At 40.5% G+C, this 15,082-nt stretch overlaps 1 protein-coding gene across 1 annotated transcript in view; it reads left to right on the plus strand.

Moving 5' to 3' along the window:
• Nucleotides 1-1,295: 1,295 nt before the first annotated feature.
• Nucleotides 1,296-15,082, plus strand: part of LOC134455334 (galactosylgalactosylxylosylprotein 3-beta-glucuronosyltransferase 2-like) — a 46,467-nt gene continuing 32,680 nt past the window's right edge. The window contains exon 1 of the mRNA XM_063206357.1: nucleotides 1,296-2,003. Within this exon, the coding sequence (XP_063062427.1) occupies nucleotides 1,551-2,003 (453 nt within the window). The 5' untranslated portion in view covers nucleotides 1,296-1,550. The remainder of the gene's footprint in view (nucleotides 2,004-15,082) is intronic.

Here is a 15,082-nt window from a genome sequence, read left to right on the forward strand (position 1 = left end):
CTTTGGTGGTTATGGACATTGCCAGATATGAAACCCCATTGAAAGTCAATGGAATGTTCTGTGTGGTGATTTAGAATGTTTTGGAGATATCCGATAAGAACTCTTACTGGCTCTGCCCAGATCAGCTTCACCAGCAGTTAAGCTCTTAGGCTTATGTTGATAAAAATAAACGCCGAACCATCACTTAAAAAAACCTAAAAAACGAAATGCTTCTCGCGTGCACACCTGACACTGTAGCTTCTGGTGGGCACAAGAAAGTTTCTGCTCGCAACTTTTTTTTCTTTTTCACTCTCACGTGTCATTATAAGGGCTCTATGTTATTTGTTTCTAACAATATATTTTAGTGCAAGAGAAATGTGCGGCCTGCCAGGGTTCCACATTGAAAACAAGTCATACGGAAAAAACAAAACAGGCAAAAGAAAGCTTAGGGCTGAGTATATCAAACCTGGGGTCCGTATCTCGAAAGCGTCTTTGCTAACGACGGTAGCAACGTCCTTTGCAAGTGCAACTCAACTCTCTCTCGACAGCGACGCTTACCACTAAATCCAAGGGAATGGTGTTACGTCTTAAGACGGTCTTAAGACGGTTAGCAACAACAAGAATGGAGAAACGGACCCCAGAAAGCACAGCATAGTGAATTGTGTCTTGGGAAAGAAGAAAATGCTTGGTCACAGAACGTTGGGTCCATAGCTGATAAAGCAACCAGTTTTGTTGGTTAACAAGTTTGTTTACAAGTTTATTTATTTAACAAAGGGACTGCATATATTACCAGCATAAAAAACAAAATGCTAAATATGGTACCTTACTTTATCTGTGTTCTCCACCCAAAAAGCCCTGCTTTGTGTAGTTTTTAAAATATGGTGCTTGTTAAAATTGCTACCCAAGTCCCAAAGCTGAAGTTAGTATACCTAGGTCTTTTGACACACATTGTGTGTATTTGTGAGCTCTGTGTTTTTAAAATAAATATTCTCTTTTTTCTTCCCTTTTTCTCACACTCTCTCTCACACAATCTCTCACTCACTCACACACACACACACACACACACACACACACACACACACACACACACACACACACACACACACACACACACACACACACACACACACACACACACACACACACACACACACACACACACACACACACACACACACACACACTCCTGATGGCAACCCAGGCTGCCACCGCCGCTGCAGTACACTTGTTTTCAATTCTTGGGCAGCGTTAGAGAGAGAGAGAAGGAGGGGGGGGTCAGACAGACAGCCATAAAGAGACGGAGGCACAAGCACAGATGCAGAATCTCAGTGAAGAGTTGTGGTACACTGGTTTGGATGTCGTCTCTACCTTGCCATTGGCCAATTTTCAGTAATTAGGTTAGTATCTTTTGTGTACAGCTCCTGTGTTCTGTAATTTAGCTAAGAAAAACATCCACCAAGCCATTGGATTCTTTGCGGGGACTATTGCGTGGAACTCTCGACACACTCTTACTAGAGAATACTGCACCTGACACTGCAGGCAAAGGCCTTGTATTATTACTGAGCCCTGTCATGGCAGTGCAAAGGAAACTACTCTCCATTTTCCATGCTCTGGCTTGGGCTCTGACAGTTGGGGTCCTGATTCACCTACATCCCTTGGAGATGCCTGTTGACCTTCCATTTGTCTATTTCATCACCCCGACCTACACGAGGACAACACAGAAAGCAGATCTGACCCGCTTGGCAAACACCCTTGGACATGTACCCAATCTACATTGGATTGTGGTGGAAGATGCTGCTGTCAGATCACCAATGGTAGAGCTGGTCCTGTCCAAGTCCAACGTGCCCTACACCCATATGAACATCTCTACACCGGCATTCTGCAAGAAAGGCTGCGTGGCCCGTGGCACAGAGCAGAGGAACCTGGGCCTGGATTGGCTGAGGGGGAACAGGGGACCAGTGGACTCTGGTGTTGTGTACTTCGGAGATGATGACAACACCTACGACCTGGAGCTTTTCACACAGGTTTGTACTTGATTAAGTCTTGATAATAATAATAATAAAAATAATAACAATAATAATAGTAATAATAATAATAATAATAATATATTTTATTTAAAATCGCCACACTCAAAACACTCAAGGACACTGTACAGAGAGAAACAAAAATAAAACAAGACACAAAAACATACATTTTAAACAAAAATAAATAAGTAAATGAAAAAAAAAAAAGAGAGATAAAGAATCATAAATAATAGGCTACCTGAAACAGTTTTTTAGTCTGGGGGATGTCAGGGGGAAGCGCATTTCACAGCAAAGGAGCAGAGCAGCTGAAATCTCTATTCCCCATGGTACTAAGACGGGCAGAGGGGACAGAGAGGAGAATGGAGGAAGAGGAGCGGAGGGGGGGAGGAGAAGCAATGTGAATGGTACAAAGACGGGCAGAGGGGACAGGAGAGGAGAATGGAGGAAGAGGAGCGGGGGGGGGGGGGGAAGCAATGTGAGTAAGACTTGATGGATAAGGGGGGCAAGATTGTTGATAGCCTTGGTGGTGGAGGTGTGGAGCCAAGGTGTGGAGGAGTATTTTAACCCTATCCAGACCGAGCTTTTTTTGGCATTCCTGGGAATCAGGGGGGGGGGGGGGCCCTTTTGCCCCCCCCCCCCCCCCCCCCCCCCTCATAACTTAGGAACCGAATGGCGTATGACCACCAAACTTGGAGGGGATGCTCTTCAGCCAAAGATCTATGAATGATATCAGTTTGGTGTCATTATTCGATATTATGACGTCATTTCCTGATTTTATTGCCCAAACTGTCACCTTCCATCTAACTTGGATAATGCACATCAATTTTGGTTATTATGTGCATCAGACGACTTCAAATGTTCACAAGGGTGTCTGATGCTAATGAAAATGTAAAAAAATATGAAAAGTGATGATGATGAGACTTAGATCAGTGATTTTTGGTCAGACGTACCTGTCAGAAAACCGTTGCCATGGCAACAACAAAAATGATAAACCTAATCTTTTGGTATCACATTGCAGCCAACTTAATTTTAGGAAAAGTCACAAAGTTTCGTAGTCATAGATTTAGTCATTCAGGAGTCATTCTTCTCCTTGGCACCATTGAGGATGCTATATAATGTATCTTAATACTGTAGATTTGGCAAAAAGAGAGGTGGTGATTTCAGTAATTAACTGGATTGCATTCTTGCAGAAAATGCTGGGAGCAGGCTTGCCTTTGGGAAAAAGATTGGCAGTTTTATATTTGATATCTGTACATAGATCTGTGCCTTTGTGTGAAGGTGAAGTTTCTCTCCCCCTTCTCACTGGCTGATTTAGCATATTTTAAAAACTCACAAACGGTTAATATGTGAACATTTTGAGTAGTCTAAAATGTCAGGACTTCGACAAGCAAAAGCAGATGCGTACACTCGCACACTTGCGCTCGCAGTGAACACTCTTCTCTCCAAACTTTTTCAAGGCCATAGGCGGAAGAGCGCACTGCCTTTGGAGATTCCATCAATGACTTTTGGGAGGGGAAATGTGTGGGGATCATGCAGCGTTAAGTGACTGATTGAATTAGTGAATAATTGGCTGGCCCTAGGAAGCGAGTTTATTTCAGCTGTAGCCAAATCGTTGATGTGAGCGATTTTGATGGAGAAGCACCTGGTAACCAGTAGGAGGTGGCTTCGCGTAAAACTGCTGCATATCGGTGTAAGCAGAGAATTATGCTGTAGACTTTGATGCTGCTGAAGTTAAGTAATTTCGAAGAAGTCGTTTATTTTGTTGCCAGTGACGTGTCCTGTCCCTTTTGTTTTGATGCCCATGTTCACATATATTTTCTGATGTCTGGTGACAAGGTAAATAAAAAGGCCTAAACATTTTTGATACTTCCGACTAAGTGCCATCTCCACTCCACTCGTTACGCACACATGCTTGACAGAGAGGTAGCAGTCGCTTCCTCACAGCCTTGCTTAGACTTAAACCCTATCGCACCGGACGCATCATATTTGATTAATCAAATTCAAAGCCCTCTCCCCGCTGACAAAAAAAAAGATCTCAAAAACATCCTGCGTGTCATTTCCAAACGTCCTGCAGTACACGGAAACCGCCACAAGAGAGCAGCGGTCAACAACAAGTTGACCACAGCTCGGCGAAAAATGCAAAAATGGGGTAGAAGCGGTTTCCCTGACCGACGCTGAGATATCGTCAAATTGCAAAGGGTTTGTGTACAAATTTCCGAAATATAACTCTACATCCTTTCATTTGAACACTTGCTTTGTGCAATCAATCTAGGAAGAGTTTATATTTTTACACCGTATTGCAGAGAGATCGTGCTAAAACTGATGAAACAAATAAGCACCATCCGGCGGTGGCAGGAAGTCAGCCATCAACGCATTTTGCCATAGAGAAACTTACAAAGCATACCACGACGATCATTTAACAAAACACACAAGTTGTTTTACTTCAAGACGAAGATATTGCCTTAAGAAACAGGTTTTACTTGCAATTTTGAAAATGTAATGCAAAATGTTGAAATTATGATCTCGTAAAAAATGCATTGAAGTGAATGGAGAAATGGTCCAATTGTAGTAATGGACCCATATATTCAAATTCCACATAAAAAATGAATAATGAACTATATTGCACTCATAGATAGGTTGTTAAGCAGTCGATCAGCTATGTTTTTACATAGATTTAAAAAAATTACCCAACCAGGCTATGGGAAATGTAAAATATGGTCCTGCTAAAACAAGGATAGGCTAAAAAATGGCAGGATCTCACTAAATATTTAAAGATAATCCTCAAATTAAATTGTCTGACAACTTTTTTAAATAAAAAAAAAAGTTGTAAATGCATTAAAAGTCATTTTTGAATGGTCATGAAATCCTGAAATCCTGACCCATTAAAGCCTGATGCATCATATATGATGCATTAAATATCTCAGTGACCTTAACAAAATTTTGATTTTTTTTTTTACATTCCTTATAAGGGACCAATATTGAAGCATATTCCAAAAAAATAACATTTTCTCTCAATGCTTTCATGGTTCAGGTCTCACAGGGCTAAATGGTCAAAATGAAATATACCGGTATGAATGAATGAATGGAGAATTGTGGATACTACATCTTCTATTCAATTCTATTCAATTGCAAATGAATTGCAACGCGAGAAGGGAAGCGCCGTCTGTGCCTGGGAGTTGGGACACGGACGGTCATATCCAGGCGGTCATATTCTACCCTCAGAGCTTCTGTTTGTTTGGATTATCTGGCTGGAGACTGGTTCTACGTTGCAACACGTCCCTCTTTATGGCGTAAGTAGCCTTCATTAAACCACAATCATTGACACAATGTTTTGCATGATCGGGAAATGGGTTACTTTGGACTAGTAGCAACTGTTAAATCAAAATGTAACGGTGGGGTCATCCCTACGTCCTATGTTCCCCGGATTTTCAAAAAAGGGTTCTATGTTCCCCACTGCTTCAAAGTAGACTGCTGCCACATGGCAAAGTGCAGGTTGCTGTTGCAACTGTGACAGGTTATGTTTAGGGATAGTTTTGGTCACGGCACAAATTGAAAACTCAGAAACATTGCATTACAACAGGTTAGGTTTATGGATGGTTTTGGGAAGGGCGCAATTTGAAAACTCGGAAACATACAAGGCGAGGAACTTAGGACCCTTTTTTCAAAAAAGGTTTCTACACTGTGTGTAGAATTATTAGGCAAACATGTTTTTTGACCATATTGTCCATTTTATGCGTATTTTCTGCCACCAACCTTTATGAACATGAAAACCTATTGGATTTAAGCATTCCAGATCATGCATATGTGTATAATAAGATGGGGGTGTGATCAAAGGAGCCCAACACCCAATATCCGGTGTGCATAATTATTAGGCAACTTTGCTTTCTTCTGGGAAAATGGGCCACAAAATAGATCTAACAAACTCTGAAAAGTCTATAAACAATTTTGAAGTCTTCCAGAGGGATGTGGCTCTCTTGAAATTGGCAAGACGTTGGTCACGTTAGCACAGAAGTATCAAATGCACCGTTGCAAAGTCATCAGTCTCACATGAAATGTCACTGCCAAAAATGTGAAGAATTTAAGGTGAAACTACAAGAAAATTATTACCCTGCAGTGCTATCATATTCCAGAATGCAAACTTACATCAGGTGTCCAGAAGAACAGGTTGTTGAGCACTCAGAGACATAGCAAAGGTAAGAAGGGATGACACCAGACAACCGTTTAACAAGTTAATTAAGTCAAGACTGGGTCAAGAAATACCCTAGGACAGAGTTTTAAAAGGTATTATGGACTGGTGAAAGTGACTATTGACAGACAGGGTGGATGCGCCCATAGCTGGATCTGTGAGGGAAAAGATTGCAACTTTCAAGAAGACAATGGTATTTATGCAGTATTCTGCTGGCATTTGAGTACAACTCAGCAACTGATCTGAGTGTGCACATTACCGATCTAGCCATAGGCTCATCAACCTGGTCCATTAACAGTCACTTTCACAAGTTCATAAAACCATTGACAAAATTGTCTAAAGACCTTTCTTGACCCAGTCTTGACTGCATTTCTTGTTGAGTGGTCTTCAGGTTTCAACCTATTTTACCTTGGTCATGTCTCTGAGTGCTGAATACAATGTTCTTGTGGACACACGATGTAGGTTTCAGTTCTGGGATATAACAGCACTGCAGGGTAATAATTTTGTGATAGTTTGACCTTCAATTCTTCTCAATCCGGCAGTTACTTTGTGAGCACAATGCATGTGACACTGATGACTTCGTAACGGTGCATTAGACGGATATGACCAATATCTGGGCAATTTCAAGACAGCCACATCCCTCTGGAAGACTTCAAAATTGTTTATAGACTTTTCAGAGTTTGTTAGATCTCCTTTGTGACCTATTTTCCCAGAGGAAAACAAAGTTGCCTAATAATTATGCACACTAATTTTGCCCTGATATAGGGTATTGGGCCCCTCCGATCACACTGTCTCTTATTATACCAATATGCATGACCTGGAATGCTTAAATCCAATAGGTGTTCATGTCCATAGAGGTTGGTGGTGGAAAATATGCATATAATGGACAATATGGTCAAAAAACATGTTTGCCTAATAATTCTGCACACAGTGTATGTTCCCCTCTGCTTCCAAGTAGACTGCTGCGGGGGGCAACCGCTATTCCGACATGCCGCTATTCCGACAGGGTTAGGGTTAGGGTTAGGGTTAAGGTTAGGGATGTTGGAATAGCGGCATGTAGGAATAGCGGCGGACTGTGGAAAACGTGTCGGTATTCCGACAATAGACATTAATGTCGGAGTAGCGGCATGTCGGAATAGCGCCACGTAACCGACTGCTGCCACATGGCAAAGCACAGGTTGTTGTTGCACCTCTGACAGGTTAGGTTTAGGGATAGTTTTGGTCAGGGCACAAATTTACAACTCAAAAACATTGCATTTCTGACAGGTTAGGTTTAGGGATGATTTTGGGAAGGGCACAATTTGAAAACTTGGAAACATACAATGCGGGGAACACAGAACCCTTTTTTTTTTTTTTAAAGGGTCCTATGTTCTCTGTTCCCATACAAAGACAGGGGAACATAGGACCCGGGGAACATAGGACCTGGAGAACATAGGTACGCTCCCGTAACGGTAACCAAGCTTGCTGACTTTTGTTTACACTCTGTCAACTACACTCTGGCAGCGATATTTTGTATGACAGTGAAATATTTTGTTGGGAGAATGGATAAGACTTTGTTGACATACATTCTATAGCATTAATGTGAATAAATCTCCCAAGTAGGCTATTATCGGATCTCTACGGGGGGGTTCGCATAACAATACCCTAGCTAAGTAGCATTTTCACATGCATTCACTGGACTTGGTCAATTACCAAAACGTATAGACTACCAGGATGTGACAGAACTAATTGGGGAAAAAGAAATAGGCTATCCACAGTAGAGTGCCAGATTCACCACTTTGTCATCAAGTTTTGCATGACAATAAAACTAACCGTGTTTCTGCCTTGCTATGGTGATTCACCCCAACATGTTTTCACAAGCCTACTGTGCTACTAGTTCGGCTTTGAATGGGCATAATATTTCACATTAGTAAGATAGTTAGCTGAGGGAAGGAAGAAAATTATTTCCTGAAACTTTTATCTGCATAAGCACCTGTAACAATTGGCTGGCAGACAGGCCTACTAACATCTGTCCAACCCAACCATTGGTAGCCTACAGGGCTAAGGTGCTACATTTCTTTAACTGGCTTACATTGCCTTACCAAGTCCAGCCTACTGATATTGTGAAATGATATTAATTGACCTGTAAAACAAACCAATAAAATACTTCTGTTCTTTTTTTGTCATCAGGTGGTGTGAAACCTCTCTTAAGAGTCACTACACCACCCCAGCTTGTTGGAAAGGCAACTGGCACTGTTTATCAAGAAAGACTGACGTCCCTACTTCCGAAGACTTTGTGCACATTAACACATTAGTTGAGGTATTTTCCACATTGTGTACACTCAAAACATAATTCCATGAACATGATTGTGTTTCATACTACGCTTGTGGTACATTTAACATGTCTCATGTGTTTATTCTGTCAAAGGTTTAATACCAGGTGGCGCTTGTAAGAATCCAGTGTGATGTTGAACCTGTCCAGTGCCAGGTACTGTAGTCAAGTCAAGTCGGCTTTATTTTCAATTTCTTTACATGCGCTGGTCATACAAAGAATTGAAATTACATTTCTTACTTTCCCATGGAGACATATATTAACCCTCTGGTTGTGTTTCGTTCAAAAATGACCGTTTTGAAACTTCATTCTTAAATAACTTCTCTATTTTTCAATATTTTGACGCTTCATGACATCCTCCAGCTAACCTAATCAACCATTCCATGATTGTGTTTCATACTACGCTTGTGGTACATTTAACATGTCTCATGTGTTTATTCTGTCTTGGCGCTTGCAAGAATCCAGTGTGATGTTGAACCTGTCCAGTGCCAGCTGACCGGACCATTAATTTACACATCCCAAAGTTATATACAGTTATATTACATCTGCCTACACCTGTCTTGGCAGACCTGCACTGGTTGCCTGTCTCATACAGAATTGACTTTAAGATTTTGCTGACAGTATTTAAACCATTAGATGGACTTGCCCCCAGTTACTTATCTGACATGCTCTCTTTTTATGCCCCTGCTCGAGCTCTCAGGTCCACTGATGCCAAGCTGCTAAGGACTCCCTCCCCCCGCAAAAAGAAGATTGGAGACGCTGCGTGCAATACGCCCAGATGGAATGCCCTCCCCATCGAGATCCGATCAGCCAGCTCCTTCGAATCCTTCAAGAAGCAGCTGAAGACCCACCTTTTCACCCTTGCCCACACCTAGCTGCCAAGGCGTCACAGTGTCCCAGCTGCCGCAGCCTCCTTCAGGGATTAAAGCAAAAAAAAGTCAGATGACTTTTTTTACCGGTTAGGCACCCGATCGAGTATCACTCCGTAACCCAACGAAAACCAATGTAGCCAGGCTCTGCCCTCATAACGAAACATACACTGGTTTTATGCAAGGAACGGTGCCAGAGCCAACACTAGGCATAGGCAGACAGGGCAGTCGCCTAGAGCAGAATAGGCCTATGTCTTGAGGGCGCCAGTCAGTGGTGTAGTCTACTTTTTTATGGTGGGTATACTGTATATTTGAGCATTTTTTAAAGTGGGTATACTGTATATATTTGTGCTATTCAAAACAATGGATCAATCAATTTTAAGTGGGTATACTGAAATCCCTGAAATTTAGAAGTGGGTATACTCCGTATAACCGCGTTCTACGTAGACTACACCACTGGCACCAGGAAAACCAAAAAGTGCCACAAAATCAGAACTTCAACCAACATAAAACTTTACACTTCACATTAACAATGAATATTCATTATACACTCAGTAGGCCTATATACACACTCAGTATGAATGTACCTGTAGGTACTAGATCAGATGTGCTCAATCAGATGTAGGCCTACAATGCTATGTTTACAGATGCCAATTTCTAAATACAAGAAAAAGGAAAGAGGGAAAGGGGCAGGCCTAGGCCACCAGATTGACTAGAAATGGCCGAGAATGGAGGGATAATGGATACTATATCAGACTGCAAACATTGAACTGCAATTTGGTTCATGTTTTGGTTATTTCCTCTTATATCTACCCATTATTTATGAATTGTTCACAACATTATGCAGAATGGATTCACAATGAGTGTTGCTTCAAAATGGTCTAGCTGATATCATAGAATTATTGAGTTGGAATTGCAATGCGTTGATACAGTGATCCCATTATGGGTTTTTTTAGTAGTAGGCTATATTTTTCTTTCCCATCAGAATGGGCAAACACTGTTCTGGTGAAAGCACTGGTGCGCATTGCTTGCAGTATTTCTGACATTTAAAAAAATAATGCACTGGTCATAGCAATCAGAGGGAGAAAACTAGTTGTTGGTTATTTTGTATGTTTTTCACTATTCATCCTGTAGTCTACCTCTTGTGTTCTACCGTTTTGAAAACCTATGGCTACCGGTACTTTTTTGCTTCTCGATGTGCGGTGCCAGGCACACGCTTACCATTGATTTAACCCTTTAACGCATAACATGGGTCTAAATAGACCCGGCTGAGTTTAAAATTTCTATATCTTTGTAAGAATACAATTTTCTTACTCAGCACTCCATGAATTCCTCAATTGACTTGTTTTTGTCCCTGAGATGACTTCATTTATTTTTATGCATCATAACTTTTTGCGTGAAAACACTTTTTTGGTTACTACCCCTTTAACGCATAACATGGGTCTAAATAGACCCGCATTCATTTCCTATGTAATTTCATCACAAGCTTAATGTCTCTTAGCCATATTGAAAAAGGATTTTGATTATTTTACTAAAAGTCCAACTTTTTATCATTTATGGAGTATTAACTCCCAACATCAATACTTATTTTAAATTCTTGATGGTTATTCTTTGATATAGAAGTCATTTTATATAACTATATGATATTTAGACACATGGGTCTAAATAGACCCACATTCATTTCCTATGTAATTTCATCACAAGCTTAATGTCTCTTAGCCATATTGAGAAAGGATTTTGATTCTTTTACTAAAAATTCAACTTTTTGTCATTTATGGAGTATTAACTCCCAACATTAATACTTAATTCAAATACTTTATGGTTATTCTTTGAAATAGATATCTGTTTATACAATTATATGATATTTACACACATGGGTCAAAAATGATCAGCATTCATTTTTTATATACAGAATTATTAGGCAAACATGTTTTTTGACCATATTGTCTTTTTTATGCTTATTTTCCAACAGGAATCTATATGAACTTGAAAACCTATCGGATTTAAGCATTCCAGGCCATGCATATTTGTATAAAAATATGGGGCTGTGGTCGAAGGTGCCCAACACCTTATATCAGGTGTGCATAATTATTAGGCAACTTTGTTGTCTTCTTGGAAAATGGGCCACAAAATAGATCTAACAAACTCTGAAAAGTCGATTAACAATTCATTAACAAAGTCTTCTAGAGGGATGTGGCTGTCGTGAAATTGGCAAGACGTTGGTCACTTTACCACAGAATTATGAAATGCATCATTACAAAGTCATCAGTCTCGTAAGAAATGTCACAGCCAAAAATTGAGAAGAATTTAAGGTGGAGCTACAAAAAAGTATTACCCTGCAGTCCTATAATATTACACAACAGAAACCTACACCAAGTGTCCAGAAGAACAGGGAATTGAGCACTCAGAAATATGGCTAAGGTAAGAAGGGATGACACTAGACAAGTTAATTAAGTCAAGACTGGGCCAAAAATACCTGGGGACAGAGTTTTCAAAGTTAGGCCTATATGGACTTGGGAAAGTGACTCTTGACAGACAGGGTGGATGAGCCCATGGCTGGATCATTGAGAGGAAGACATTTGCATCTTTTGAAGACCATGGTATTTATGCTGTACTTTGCTGGCATTTGAGTGGAACTCAGGAACCCATGTAAGTGTGCACATTGCTGATCTAGCCATAGACTCATCTACCTGGTCCATTAACAGTCACCTTCACTAGTTCATAAAACCATTGAAAAAAAACTGTCTAAAGACATTTCTTGGCCCAGTCTTGACTTAAGTTTCTTGTTGAGTGGTCTTCAGATTTCAGCCTGTTTTACCTTGGCCATGTCTGTGAGTGCTGAATACAATGTTCTTGTGGACACTCAATGTAGGTTTCAGTTCTGGAATATAACAGCACTGCAGGTAATACTTTTGTGGTAGTTTCATCTTCAATTCTTCTAAATCTGGTAGTGACTTTGTGAGCTCATGTCATGTGACACTGATGGCTTTGTAACAGTGCTTTAGACGGATGTGATATTTCAAGACAGCCACACCCCCCTGGAAGACATCAAAATTGTTTATAGTATTTTTGGAGTTTGTTATATGTCTTTTGTGGCATATTTACCCATAGGAAAGCAAAGTTACCTAATGATTATGCACATTAATTATGCCCTGATATAGGCTATTGGGCTCCTCCGATCACACCGTCTCTTATTACACAAATATGCATGACTTGGAATGCTTAAATCCAATAGGTCAGCAGTGGTCAACAGTGGTCAAAAACAGTTTATTTGTTCCTGACTGGAATCCTTTTAAATATATTTTAGTTCCTTACGTGAAACACTTCAGGCTATGTCTGCAATAATGGGGGAAATTATTTGTGTGTTTACTTATATAAGATACAAAAAATAACACCCATTTTGTGCATTAAAAACACCCTAAATCACAACTTTTAATCCATTAGCTATTAAAATACATTAATTGTGGAAGTTATTATAGTGAAAGATTTAGACTTCCATTAGAAATGAATGCGGGCCATTTTCGGTCCACGTCTAGAAATTTGTGATTTAATTCCAAATTCATGTTTATTTGTAAAATAAAAATATAAGAACATTTTAAAAAATACTTTTTTGAATTAAGGACCACCTATGTAATTACTTTTAGAAGAATTATGGGATAAAATGTATTGGTTTTAGAAGTTGTGTGAGAGAATACATGATAAATGCTCAGAAATACATTGGAAATGAATGCGGGTCTATTTAGACCCATGTTATGCGTTAGTGTGAGTCCAATGGCTTATGCATTAAAGTGTTAAAAAACGTCCCCGATTCCTAAACGTACTCGTGTTCTCTCCTACAAGCGGACACGACACAGTCACAGACATAGCCTACGTCTATCGTTTAACAAAAGTAACACACTTTCCCAAGCTTGTCGCGCAACTTTCCACTCGAATCAAGACAATCCACCCACCCATCAGTCCTGAGTGCGCAGTGCGCAAATAACTGAACTGAAACGAAGCGAACACAACTGTTGCTGCACACTACTCCAGTTAGCAAAAATAGCATCACACAGTAGCCTACAACAAGCCTTGAAAGTGAAAGAAACACCGAAACGGCATTTATTGACCATGAGTCCACCCATCAGAACACTGTTTCCCAGAGCAAGACGTGGCATAAAATATTGGCTCTGCCAGGGATATCCTCCGTGACCCCTGTAAAATGCAACCCATTTTTAACTTATTTCTTAAATATATATCGGCAACAACAAAGTTAATATGCTATGATTACAAATGAGACTGTACATTATCCGTTGTCAGAAAGACAACTAGAGCTAGTTCTACACGTAGCCAGTCAAACGCGCTAAACTTTGAGGATGAAAGGTATTACGCATGGCATATCCTAGCTAGCTGCCAATGATAGCCGTCCCATTAGAGCTATGAATAATGTTAGTAAAAGTCACAATGCTTAAAAGGCAACCCCTTCATGAAAAGGACATCATGCGCAGTCGAAGTAAACTATTCATTTTTTCCTAACTATCCGCCACGGCAGGTGCAATGATAATGGAAACGTGTCCTACCTTCTTCAAGCTATGCATTCCATGCATATGCATTATTAGCCCATATTGGAATATCAGTCCAACTCATTTAATGATTGTCATTTCATGGCACTTTAAACATAGTATTACACTTATTTTCTTTTCTGCCATCAGCAACAATGTTGGCTATTTGTTTTTTTAATCTCTCGCGCTGCGCCGCAACCGAATTGCTGACCGCTCGGGAATGGCTCAAAACTACTGAGTGAATCTGTTGTATGACACCACCGGTGATGGCGCGTGTATAACTAAATCCGTACACCAAACACACCTCTCCTTCCCTTCTCATGACCAGGAGTGCTCTCGATTTGAGTTCAGTTGGAAAGTAAAAATTGTAAATTAATTGACATGAATTATAAAGACGGAAATCCGTCCAAACGAAAATCCAGTTGACGGAAATCCGTCATAGCGACGGAAAACTTTAATCCCTGCTCCTTACTGTTCACAACCAGCCCTGGCAGGGGGCTCCCCTAGGTGGCCGCTGGTCTCTGCCTGAGGTTTTTTCCTCAGACCTTATTGAGCTTTTTCACCCTACAAACTATGAATCAAGAGAAAGGGAGCTTTTCCTCACCCATGATGCCACCAGGGGCCGCATCTGAGCACCAAATTCAGTGTGACTATCTATCACTTATCCTGGACCGTAGGGCTGCACGATTATGGAAAAAATCATAATCACGATTATTTTGATCAAAATTACGATTTCGATTATAATCACGATTACACCCCCCCCCCCCATTCCAGAGTAGTCTATCAAAAAAAAGAAGCCACATTTTAAAAAAAAATCTGTTTCTTAAAATTTCAGTAAAATTATGTAGTGAATATGATCAAATATGCCATAGGCCTACAGTGGCAAAATCTTATTGGCTCCTCAACAGGCCAACTGAGTGGCATCACACTGTATTTTCCCAAATCACTTGCAAAAACACAAGTAGGGCCTATTTCAGGAAGGGGGGGGGGTAATCAATGTGTTTGATTTGTAATATGACATTGGCAGGGCAGGGTGAGTGAAGACCAGCACAAGCACAGCACGAAAAGGGGGATTTGTGACAATGAACTCGTCCCAAATCGCCCACGGACTTGCCTAACTTTCGTCTGATTTTGAGCGCTGAGAGAATGCGAAATTAACAGTTTTGGGGACACGT

The sequence above is a fragment of the Engraulis encrasicolus genome, chromosome 9 (genome assembly GCF_034702125.1).
Source record: "Engraulis encrasicolus isolate BLACKSEA-1 chromosome 9, IST_EnEncr_1.0, whole genome shotgun sequence".
NCBI classification, from domain to species: domain Eukaryota; kingdom Metazoa; phylum Chordata; class Actinopteri; order Clupeiformes; family Engraulidae; genus Engraulis; species Engraulis encrasicolus.